Source organism: Perkinsus marinus, assembly GCF_000006405.1.
Source record: "Perkinsus marinus ATCC 50983 genomic scaffold scf_1104296962102, whole genome shotgun sequence".
NCBI classification, from domain to species: Eukaryota; Perkinsozoa; order Perkinsida; family Perkinsidae; genus Perkinsus; species Perkinsus marinus.
This window is the reverse complement of record NW_003205565.1, coordinates 11,454-23,239: the sequence shown is the minus strand read 5'-3', so window position 1 is coordinate 23,239 and position 11,786 is coordinate 11,454. Positions and strand designations below refer to the sequence as shown.

The window sequence follows — 11,786 nt, the reverse complement described above, 5'->3', positions numbered from 1 at the left end:
GTGGCTTCCTTGTGAGCAAGCCACCTGGGGGAGCATATTGTTATAAGATGCTCAGATGTGTTGCTCTATACGCGAGCGCTTTTGGGCGTGCGCATTCAGTCTCATAGCTAATCTTCCAGTGTAGTTGCTTTGAATACTCCAGCAGTCTTTGCGCACTAGAGGAGAGGTATCTGTAGCCATCTTGGCTCAAGTTATCTTGTTGAGTTCCCACAATCTCCTAACAAGGACCGACCTATTCCGTCTGTAACGGATGCTGGTCGTGGGTACTCCGTGTCGGCTACGCGAAGGAAACCTGAACCCTTGAAGGTACCCACCCGTATGATTGAATCATTGTCTAACTTACAAAAAAAGAAAACCCCTAGCAAGAATTTGATTATGCCGCCCGAACCCCCTCTCCGAGGTCCCAACTCCCCTGAGGTTAACTTCGACGATACCCAGGCTTCTCGCCATAACGGTCGGAAGAAGCGAAACGCCAAGCGTAGATGCCGAAGGGATCTCCAAAGGAAGGTTCACAAGAAGGTTCAGAGAGTTGTCGCCTCCGCCTTGCCGTGGCCTCGGTTGATCGCTATGTTGTCTGTCAAAGAGCCCTTGACCAACGACGAATTGGCTGCTGATGGGCTACCGACAAAAATGCCGATTCCCGACTCTTGGCTACCCCCGGTTCCACGGCCTGGCGATATTGGAACGTTATGGCCCCCGAGTGGAGTCACTACAGACGATAGATTCGCGGTCCCCGACCTCACTGATGAGGTCCCTCGTGTTATACTTCCATCTATTGACCTTTCTGTGTATCCCAATAAAAAAAGATTTGCTAAATTATGTAATGAGTATTCTGATTTATTTTCTTCCCGTCCTGGGAAATGCGATTCCGTTGAGCATGCTATACCATTAAAGTCAGATAAGCCCTTTTCCCAGAAACCACGACCGATTCCCCACAAATGGCGGGATGAAGTCAAGAGTCTTGTGGATAAACTGTTGGAAGAAGGAATGATTCGCCCTAGTACATCTCCGTATCGTTCGCCGTGCGTTTATGTCCCTAAAAAGAATGGCTCAGTGAGAATGTGTATCGACTTTCGTGCGTTGAATGCCCTTACGGAGGTTGATTCGTACACACTGCCCCGCCCTGATGATGTACAAGAGCACTTAGCGGGTTCGAAGGTGTTCAGCACACTTGACTTACAGTCTGGTTATTGGCAGTTCCTTCTTCGCCCTCAGGATATTCATAAGACAGCCTTTTGCCCTGGCCCTGGTTTTCCGCTCTATGAGTGGGTCCGCATGCCCTTCGGACTCTGCTCCGCTGGAGCCACCTTTCAACGTCTGATGGACCAAGTACTTAATGGACTACCTTTTGTTCGTGTCTATCTAGACGACATCCTCGTGTTCTCGCCCGATGCTGAGACTCACGAAGACCATTTGAGACAAGTCTTCGCACGCCTGCGTGCGTGGGGCTTGACGTTGTCCGCCGAGAAGTGCGAGTTCGGTTGCCCCTCGGTGCCCTATTTAGGACACTTTTTTGACGGGAACGGTATGAGACCAGATCCGACTAAGGTAGAGGCGATCTTGAGATGGCCTCGCCCTGGTAACGTTGCAGAAATAAGGTCCTTTTTGGGTCTCGCTGGCTACTACCGCAACTTCGTTCCTAACTTCTCGGACGTGGCACGACCAATTCAACGGCTGGTGTCAGAGGTCGGAAGTGAAACTTTGGATTTGGATACCTACTGGGGACAAGAGCAAGAGGAGTCCTTCCGGGCCCTCAAGCTTCGTCTCGCAGCCCTGCCCTTCCTAGCTTACCCCGATTTCGGTATCCCCTTCGAGCTCTATACTGATGCAAGCGACTATGCCATTGGAGCTGTCCTCATGCAAGAGGGAAGGCCCTTGGGATTCTTCAGTAGGACGTTGACGGGCTCCCAGCTCAATTGGCATACATACGAGAAGGAAGCATACGGTATCCTACAAGCCCTGATTTACTTCCAACACTACCATATCGGCTACCCCTTGACGGTTACGGTATATACAGACCACGAGCCCTTGACTTGGCTAGCTAAGGCCGGCTCAAAGAAGCTGGAGCGATGGCTTTTGGCCATGCAGGCGTATTCGTTCATAGTCAAATATGTACCAGGTAAGAAAAACGTGTGTGCTGATGCTCTTTCCAGGATACGCCAGCTCGACGACGATACCCTACCGATGGAGCCGATGGAGTCAGAGCCTCTCATGACGAAGCCAGCCAAGGACGTTGACACTACCCGTGCCCTTGTATCTGTTGTAGCCGCTCGTCGACAATTAGCCGCTTGTATAACGGCATTGTCGGCACGGTGGTCGATCGACGATATAAGGCGAGAGCAGGATAGTGACGATGTCACAAGGAAGGTAAAGGAACGTCTTTCGGATCCGTTGCCCTTACGTAGGACCGAGTTGACCGACCTCGCCTTCCGCCCTTATAAGCAGCTGTGGAATCAACTGGATGTGCTAGATGGCCTACTTATACGCCGTCGCAAGTTCGATAACGAACGAGAACCCCGGTTCCTACCAGTGATACCACCTGCCTTGAGATCTGATGTTGTGGATGCCTACCACAAGGAAGACGGTCACTTCGCCGTACGCAAGACTCTCGACAAGCTCAAGTTGCATGCCTATTGGCCCGGGATGGGCACCGATCTCCTCAACCACGAGAAGACATGCCCTAGATGCATCCAGGTCAAGGCAACGGTACCTCGAGCCCCCTTAGGAGTTATGCCTATCGGCAAACCCTGGGACTTGATTGCTATCGACCACTTGAAGGTGCCCCCCAATGACGATAATATCCGTTCACTATTGGTTGTCCAAGATTATTTCACACGGTGGGCTACGGCCATGCCGGTGAAGTACGAGGATACCACAGAAGTGGTTAGAGCCCTGTTAGGTCTTTTTAGCATTTTCGGGCCCCCTGGTCGTGTGCATAGTGACCAAGGCCCTGCGTTTGAGTCGAATGCCCTTAGGATTGTCCTTGAGCGTTTAGGAGTTGAGAAAAGCCATACCACACCGTATCATCCCTCGGGTGACGGCTTGGTTGAGCGCTTTAACCGATCACTGATTGGCCTCCTCCGTACTCATGTGACCGACTCTCACCAATGGCCCATGTATCTTCCTTCTTTATTGTGGCACTACAACAGTTCTGTTCACTCAGCGACTAGGTTCGCCCCCTTCACACTAATGTTCGGTCGTGAACCAAAGTCTGTCTTTTTGCCATCGTTGCAGGCCCTTGATCAGTTCTCATTCGACCCATTCGGGTATAACGAGTACGTCAAGGCCCTCTCGATCCACCTTGAGGATCTTGTTGACCTCGCCCACGCCTCCGCCTCTGCTGCAGCCCAAGCTTACTACGACAAGAAGGCCACTGCTCGTCAATTCTATGTTGGACAGCGTGTACTAGTACGACGTCTTGGCCCTCAAATCGGAAATAAGCTTGAACCTAAGTGGAGCCCTGGTTGGTTTGTGGTTGGTCAGATGCCTGGCCAAGAGAATAAGGTTCTCAAGCTCAAGCACCAAGAGACGCTTCAAGTTCGTGTTCTGTCAGCTGATTATGTCGCTATCGACCCCCTTCAGCCCGACGCCGTTCCTGACGCCCTTGGTATTATGCGACAAGATCCACTACTTCGTGCTGGATCACCCTTGCCTGACCCCGATCTCAGCAACGCCCCCGGTCCTGAACCCCCTGTACGACCCGATGTCATTACAGACAATGTGAGTCCAGGAGATGGTTACCCTGTGGACCCCCTGGCCGGCCCTGAGATACCCCCTGACCCTGATGCTTTACTATGGATTGAAGTCGACTTCCTTGAAAGCTTAACGCAGTGTCGCGTCAGTGAAATCACGGCTGTAACGAGAGAGTGTGCCACAACTCTACGCACTGTGAATATCACACAACTTACAAACACGAAACGCTCGCGTACGTGCGTGCGCACGGACGCAAAAGGATACGTGTATGTCTACGTCACCAGATTCCAGGCTATTTGCCTGTGGCAACCATCCACCTTGTTATGTGGAGCAGCAATGCACCACTGACCTGGTGAGCTTTATCGTCCTCTACGGAGACGTATATTTGACTACACTTGGTAGTCCATGTGTTGATTCGGCACAGTGGGGCCGGGAAGTGGCCGAGAGATTGGCCATTCCAACTATGAGATACTACGGGGTTACTAGCGCTCGTGTTCGACAGTGGAGGTGCGAACCTCCATCTCGTTCACGCTATGTTCAACGCCCTTTATGCGGAACGTTGTCTGCCCACGGTAGGTAGTCTACCAGTCAGGTAGCTCTAAGTGCCTGGTACTCGGTTATTCGGCTAAATGGGCTCGGAGATGGCCGACAAGTCGACTACTCTGACCACCGTGGGGCACTGCGAGGTGATAAGCGCTTGCGTTCGAGAGTGGAAGTGAGAACCTCTACCTCGTTTGCGTTTCATAGACTTTGTCTACCCCCTTACGTTCTCTGTGAAGAACGCGATCTAGCCACCGTGAGCAACTGTGTTGTGTTGGCCCAACGGGACTAGGAAGTGGCTAGTAAATCAGCTATCCTAAGAGCTGTGAACAACTGTGTTGCGTTGGTCCGGTGGGGCCAGGAAGTGGCTAGAAAATCAGCCATCCTAAGTAGTGTGCGCAACTGCGTTACGTTGGCCCAGTGGGGCCAAGAAGTGGCTAGTAAGTCAGCCGTCTTAAGCACTGTGAGCAACTGTGTTGCGTTGGCTCAGTGGGGCCAGGAAGAGGCTAGTAAGTCGGCCATTCTTATCATTTAAAGCAACTGCGTGTCGCGCGGGCCCAACGAGGCCGGAAGATGGCTGGGTCCATTTCGACAACGCGAGTGTTCGAGAGCGGAAGTGCGAACTTCCACCTTACTCTTGCTCACATCTACTCCCTGAGAACGAGCCATCAGCTCATAGGTTTGGGTTACTTGAATCCGGTATCTACCTGTAATTTGTGAAAAAAAAAACAAAAAAAACATCTGTATTGAGTCGCGTTGGTGGACAACCGAGCGGCTCGGATCACTATAATGATTCGGAGTTGAGTTCGAGTGTCAGAGATTTGCAGGGATTCTCCAATATTCCTGTTTAGTATGGTTCAAAAGGGGGGACCAGTGCTCAGTAAGTCTCGGGATCCCGGACCTCATGAGTTATAGAGTGCGCGCGACTAGTGGCAGCTGGCAATCTGATGGCAATCCTTTTTTTTTCTTCTCCTCAGTAAAAAAAAAAACTCTCCTCTTAGACAAGTCATAATGTCAGCAACGATGAATGACACCCAGAGCTCTTCCACGAACTCGCCCTGCTGGAAGATATTGGTGAGCTTGGCGACTCCCCCTCAAGCAGCCCAACTTATCTTCGATGCCGTCACCGACGCAGGGCTAGATCGCATAGAGTTCTTGGCGAAGATCAGCGACGACAACTGGAGGAATTTACTGAGACCTCACGGAGAAGACGGACGTGGAGCCCCAACTGATAGCATCGTTGACGTTAGCGACTCTCGTGTCTCTCCTACTGGCCCGAGCGGCACTCGAAGTGGTGGCGTTGTCGACCAGGGTGGCACGAACGGCGCCGCCGACGGCACTTCTAAGGACACCGGGATCGGGAGCGCCGCCTCCAGTGCCCCAGGTGGTGGCAGTGAGTCCGAGCAGGCCACTAACTCGCAGTTAAGGGTGGACATGGCCCCTATCCCTGCTTCGCATAGGAGCACATCTCTGATGGTCGCCACCTGCTGTGCATGCGCAGTATCCGCTGAGGCCCAGCGCCTCCTTGATGCAGGCCACAAAGCACTCGAGCGCGAAGAGGGCAAAGCCACCGTTGCCAGGCTCGTGGCCCAGATCACTCCATCAAACGGCCCGATACCCCCTTACCTGATCCCTGACGAGAAGGTGATGCGACTGTTGTCCAAGTCTAGCAGCTCCTACATCGACTTCAAGATGCTCACTCAGAGTGGGTCTGAGGGAAACGCGCGGAAGCGCTTGCGAACGACAACATCCGGCCAGGTGGTGGAAGTGTACGACGATCCGGGGGAGAGGCATCAAAGAGACTATTGGAGTGCTCAACAATTCGGTCGACGTGAAGAAGAGGGAGCTTTTAATAAGTGGCCAGCACAGTTCGCTCGCTACATCCTTGCCGTCTCCCTGGTCGACCCTGAAGCACGAGACCACGTCTTCACCTTCTTGGGCTATCAATGCGAGATCTCTCGCATCGCCATCACATCTCCCTATCGCGCGGTGGAAGCGGACCGAGCCTTCCGTTTAACAGTGCCAGGGATCGCTGCTACCAATGTCCCAATTTGGAGGTGCTACTCGGAGGAGTTCACAGCTCCCTTTCTCTCTCGCTTCCTGTCGGAAGTTGCTAATCGACATAGGGCCACGGGAGGTTCAGTCCGACCTCAAAAAGGAAAGGGCAAAGGCAAGGCCAAAGGTGGTTATAGATATCCAAATTCCACTAACACACAGGGATCAAGCAGCTCGTCTGTCAGCCGACCATCGAGGACCAACTAGAGTCTAGTCTTCGGATGGATACCCCGTCAGGCGACTGATATCGCCATGAGTTTCCGCAATTTTTCTCCTCCCATTTCTTTCTTTCCTTACTATAGTAGTATATGAGGTTTCAAGCTAACGGGGCTTTTGTGTTGACAAGTAGAAGTCAAGGGAGCTAACAAATCTCCCACAGTACTAATCTCAAACCTGAACCACCCACGCTAGCTCAACCATTTGAGCCTCAACGCAACCGAAGGCTTTGGTTGGAACATAGAATCTGTATCTTATGTGTGCTGGTACCCGTTGATGGTTGCTGAATAGTTATATTCTGACGAGTTTGCTCTTCGCCATAAGTCATGGGTAAAGACCGACGATCTGCTGAAGCCAGAGAGAGAAGACAACGTGCTCAGCGCACCAGGCGAGCCATAGCGCGGTCCCGTCGGAGTACTGGCACGGTACAGCCTACACCACAAGCAATAAGTCGACCTGAACAGCCTTCAGAGACTAAGCCTAACGGGGACAAAAGTCCACCCCATAAGGTCGATAGAAGAGCTGTCGAGCTGTACAAGCGTGCCGTCAATGCGAACCATGATGAGGAGCTTTCCATCATCTCAAAAATTACAGATGGGTCGTGTAAAGCCGGAAGCTGTGAGTGGGGGACTCTGTGGGGCGGAGTCGATCCGGCACACCTCTGCCCCTCCGTCTCCAGAATAAGACAAACATTGGATGCATCTACAGAACGGCTACTGCAACTCCCGTCTATTGCAAAGCTACATGAATGGATCGAACTGAGCCGAGAGGAGCAAGGAGTTAGAGGAGATGTTTGGGAGTCGATTATACCCGTTCTCAAGGACGAAGCGCTCCGAGTGAGGGAGGAGCTGCGGCAACTCTTCGGTGTTACAGAGCCGGAGTCCGAAGCCTGCGAGATACAGGCGAGACTACTCGAAGCCTTGCTACAAGCTACCAATACTGACCCGCTGTTAGTAGAGGACACCGAGTTGCTGCGAAGCATCTACGAGCATGGTGGTGTACCTACCGGGATCGACAGCGAGGTCCCGTTTTCTCCTATCTGGCCCGAAATCAACAAGGACGCCGAAGATCCAGAATGCGAACTCTCTTATTTCAGTGGAGACGCATGGCGGAACTATAAATCCGCCGAAGAACTCAACGACAGTGTCATCGAGTATCTCAACAAAGAAGTTGCCCAGCAACACATGGTCCGTTTAGGGCCTTCAGAGATCCCTGAGGGAGCTACACCTTGTCGTATTGCCGCAGTGGAGAAGAAAAGCAAGCCAGGTTCCCAGGCGAGTGGTATACGGGTCATAGATGACCTACGCCGTAACATGGTTAACAGCAAGGTGGATAAGATGAGGAATACAACCCAGTTACCCGGCGTGTTGACAACGGCATTCATCGTTAACCGCATCCGAAGCCACTGGGAGAAGAAAGGACGGCAGTCCAAAGTGGTGTGTATCGAGAGGGATATAAGTGGGGCGTTTAGACATATACCTCTCTTGGAATGGGAGCAACGCTACTTCGTTAACAGGCTGAGGGCGCCCGTGTCCGAGCCAGGAGACGAACATGTTTGGTACATGCATTTACGGCTACCCTTCGGGCTCCGTAGCAGCCCAGTGCTATGGGTGAGAACTTATGCGGGTGTGGTCCGCCTAGCGAAGCGTATTTTCTGCTCAGCAGATGATCCGGAGGGGATGCAGCTCTACATCGACGATAGTGGGTATTTCACTGTGAAGGAGGTGGCGGTTCGCAGACTTATCTCCCTCCTTCTATTAGATGAAACATTGGGGTTTATGAATGCATACCCGAAAATTCGAGTAGGAGAGCGGCCGCACCTACTGGGGTTCGAATGGGATCTGTCGGAGCCCAGCGTCGGTTTACCACTGGAGAAGAGAGACCGTCTACTGAGTGAAATAGATATTCTATTGAGCTCTCATGCATCTACTGGTAAGGTCGAGATCGCCCGCGTGAAGTCGCTGGCAGGTAAGCTCTCATGGTTATGTCATGTATGCAGAGCCCTCCGCCCTTGCCTCACAAACGTGTATGCGACTATGGCGTCTGCTGACACCTTACGTAAGCAGTACCCTTATATGAAGCACATACCTCTAGCTAAGGCCGCGATCCCCGACTTGGAGATATTTCGAACGGCTATTGCCTACGGTGATGCTGGCACCTCCGAAAATAACGGGGGTTACTTATCGAGAATTCCAGCTACTTTTCTCATAGGATACTCCCTAGACGAGGATTTCGATGTCGATCGAGTTACTGTATGTGTCTCTGATGCTTGCTGCACAGGGATCGCAGGCACAGTAATTACCGGCGGTCGCGCATACTGGTTTATGATGCAGCTACCAGACCCCCTCAATTCGCCATTGTCGGATCTTATTCAGCCGGCAAACGCAGTTAAGTGGAGCCATCGGGACATGGCACCCCTGGAGCTGTTGGCGTGCTACTGTTGCTGTCTATTGGCGCCAAACGACCGGCCTGCTATATTTTTGTGCGACAATAAGGCATGCGTCGATTCTCTCAACGCACTGTCTTGCAAATCACCCCGAATGAAGGCAGTCATGCTCCAAATTTCGAGGGCCTGGCGCTATGGGAGAGGTCTCCGGGCCTTTCACCTCGACAGCAAGTCCAACTGGTTGGCCGATGATCTGTCGAGGATGCACTCGCCTCAACAGGCCAGAGAGTATATGAAGGGGTCTACGATGACCGAGGTTGACATGGCTCTTCTACTTCAGAGTCTCCCACGATGAACTATGGCCCATACAGGCTATATGGCATATGATATAGTGTTTCCGTTACTATCACGTTTCCGATCTCGAAACACGTTGAGTTCGAAGTATACCGTTAGAAGTAGCTTGACAAATGGGGGGAAACAAGTGATAATTCGACTTGCTAGTATACATTCTGTGTCCACCGCTATACATGGCAGTTCCAACGTGGGTCCTACAATCACTCAAGCGGAAGGCGGATGCCCTGCTGACGAATACTACTCACGAACCGTCCCGACATCAGCCACGTACGGAAAAGGAGTCCGACTCCGTACTATGCCGATGTGGATCAACCACAAGCAGTGATAAGCGGATAGGGGATAGAAAAATGCTGGATTTCCTGATCTAAGCCAGGGCCGATAGTACGCAACAACAATATGCATCAATCAAACGCGGATACGAAGTGTTCGTGTCACACAACGGATCTTCCCCAGAAGAAACATTCCCATTGGAACCACACATGCTAGTCCGCTACGCGGCCTTTCTCTGTGAAGCCAACTCCGAAAAGACCCGCAAGGGTTATGCCGGCAGTACTATCAAGAAATACATCGGAACCTTGCTGATCATGAACAGACTACACCCCCGAGCGAGACTCATGACAGTCATGGAGGAAGAAATCATCAGACTCGCTAAACAAGCAGTTGACAAGATCAAGGGCAAGGCACCTCCCCAACGAGCCTGCACACTCACCGCCGAACAGGTGAAGACTGTTCGCGCTTAACTCCAAGATCTCGCCGAACGAGTAGTACAGTATGTATCCTGGTCAGCATATGTGCTCTACTGAGAATACGGGAAGCCTCAAGTCTCAGGTGTGAGGACATAGCCTTCCAACCTGATATGGTAAGGATACGTGTGAGGAAGAGCAAAACGTCCACTGCACCCCAATGGATCACCGTTGGGTGTGCATGCCCACAAGGTACAGATACGCCCTACGAGTCCTCGTTGGCATGGTGCCCATATCACAGACTGAAGGCTATCGTGGCACAAGAGTCGAATTTGATGCGACCTGTTTTCGGTGCAACCCATGCACAGCTGAGAGCTGACATAGAAGACCTGATTCGGACGGTTATGGGGACAGACTCCGAAGGAAGATGCACCAGCCATTCACTGAGACGAACTGGAGTCGTATTGATGCGGCTTAGTGGTCTGGACAGCGTCACTATCGCTGAACATGGCAGATGGGTTGATACGAAGATGGTGGACCAGGTCTACTCACGACAAATGACCGGGCTCAGACAAGTACAAGCACAGTACACCCACAGAATTTTCAGGCAACCGAGTTAACGACGCCGTGACAAGAGCTATCGAGTAGTCTGAGATCACTACTTCCACATAACAGTTTCCTTCGCATGATCCCGAGATTGAGTTGCGAGTGTGGAATTGGAACAGGGGGATGTGTGTCGGGACCGCATTTGTGTCAAACCACGTTCACACCATGCGTTCCTCGACCACATAGAACCTCGGCGCATTCGTAGACTACGGAATCCCAGATTGCCAGTCAACAGGTCAGACAGCTAGAATACCAGTCTGACAACTAGCAACTAGTATGTAGTCGCACAGATGATTGACTGGCAATCCTAGCTACGACGGGAATCCTAGCATTCGGCGAATGACGCCCAGGTTCTCCAATCCCACACTCTCGAGTCAGAGGGGTTTTCATTGAAAGCTTAACGCAGTGTCGCGTCAGTGAAATCACGGCTGTAACGAGAGAGTGTGCCACAACTCTACGCACTGTGAATATCACACAACTTACAAACACGAAACGCTCGCGTACGTGCGTGCGCACGGACGCAAAAGGATACGTGTATGTCTACGTCACCAGATTCCAGGCTATTTGCCTGTGGCAACCATCCACCTTGTTATGTGGAGCAGCAATGCACCACTGACCTGGTGAGCTTTATCCACACCCACCCGACCCGGGGGATGTGTGTCGGGACCGCATTTGTGTCAAACCACGTTCACACCATGCGTTCCTCGACCACATAGAACCTCGGCGCATTCGTAGACTACGGAATCCCAGATTGCCAGTCAACAGGTCAGACAGCTAGAATACCAGTCTGACAACTAGCAACTAGTATGTAGTCGCACAGATGATTGACTGGCAATCCTAGCTACGACGGGAATCCTAGCATTCGGCGAATGACGCCCAGGTTCTCCAATCCCACACTCTCGAGTCAGAGGGGTTTTCACACAACCACAACCACGAAACTCAAGACAAGAACCCCTGTCGGAAACGATAAGTACGGCGACCCCGGATGATGTCTCTACTGGACGCAGTGGTGAACCTCATCTACCAGAAGAGGGAAGTGCAGGCGATCTCGACGGACGCGTTGAGACCTCGCCAGCCCAGACCCCTTCTAGTTCTTCATGCCTACAACCCGATGACAACACCGACAACAGCGAGTTTCAATCGGTGCCTTCTACAGATTCCTCGTCAGCTGTCCCATCGCCCCCTACGTCACCACCCTGTGAAGAAACGGCTGATGCTCCTGCAACGGCAGATGTTATGGAGACGGCCGCCCC

At 52.1% G+C, this 11,786-nt stretch overlaps 4 protein-coding genes across 4 annotated transcripts; all 4 read left to right on the top strand.

Annotated features, from left to right (window-relative positions):
• Nucleotides 1-375: 375 nt before the first annotated feature.
• On the top strand, nucleotides 376-4,768 carry Pmar_PMAR017252 (retrovirus polyprotein, putative; the record flags this gene model as incomplete). Its single annotated transcript, XM_002771979.1, has 2 exons — nucleotides 376-3,855; nucleotides 4,724-4,768. 2 exons carry the CDS (start codon nucleotides 376-378, stop codon nucleotides 4,766-4,768), a joined length of 3,525 nt encoding a protein of 1,174 aa, XP_002772025.1.
• A 476-nt stretch (nucleotides 4,769-5,244) lies between these two features.
• Pmar_PMAR017251 (hypothetical protein) lies at nucleotides 5,245-6,495 on the top strand (the record flags this gene model as incomplete). Its single annotated transcript, XM_002771978.1, has 1 exon — nucleotides 5,245-6,495. One exon carries the CDS (start codon nucleotides 5,245-5,247, stop codon nucleotides 6,493-6,495), a length of 1,251 nt encoding a protein of 416 aa, XP_002772024.1.
• Nucleotides 6,496-6,830: 335 nt separating this feature from the next.
• Nucleotides 6,831-9,245, top strand: Pmar_PMAR017250 (hypothetical protein; the record flags this gene model as incomplete). Its single annotated transcript, XM_002771977.1, has 1 exon — nucleotides 6,831-9,245. The coding sequence occupies one exon, from the start codon at nucleotides 6,831-6,833 to the stop codon at nucleotides 9,243-9,245; it is 2,415 nt and encodes an 804-aa protein (XP_002772023.1).
• A 478-nt stretch (nucleotides 9,246-9,723) lies between these two features.
• Nucleotides 9,724-9,963, top strand: Pmar_PMAR017249 (hypothetical protein; the record flags this gene model as incomplete). The annotated part of the gene is made up of 1 exon (XM_002771976.1): nucleotides 9,724-9,963. A coding segment is annotated over one exon (240 nt), but the record flags the coding sequence as incomplete, so codon positions are not given.
• Between the last annotated feature and the right edge of the window lie 1,823 nt (nucleotides 9,964-11,786).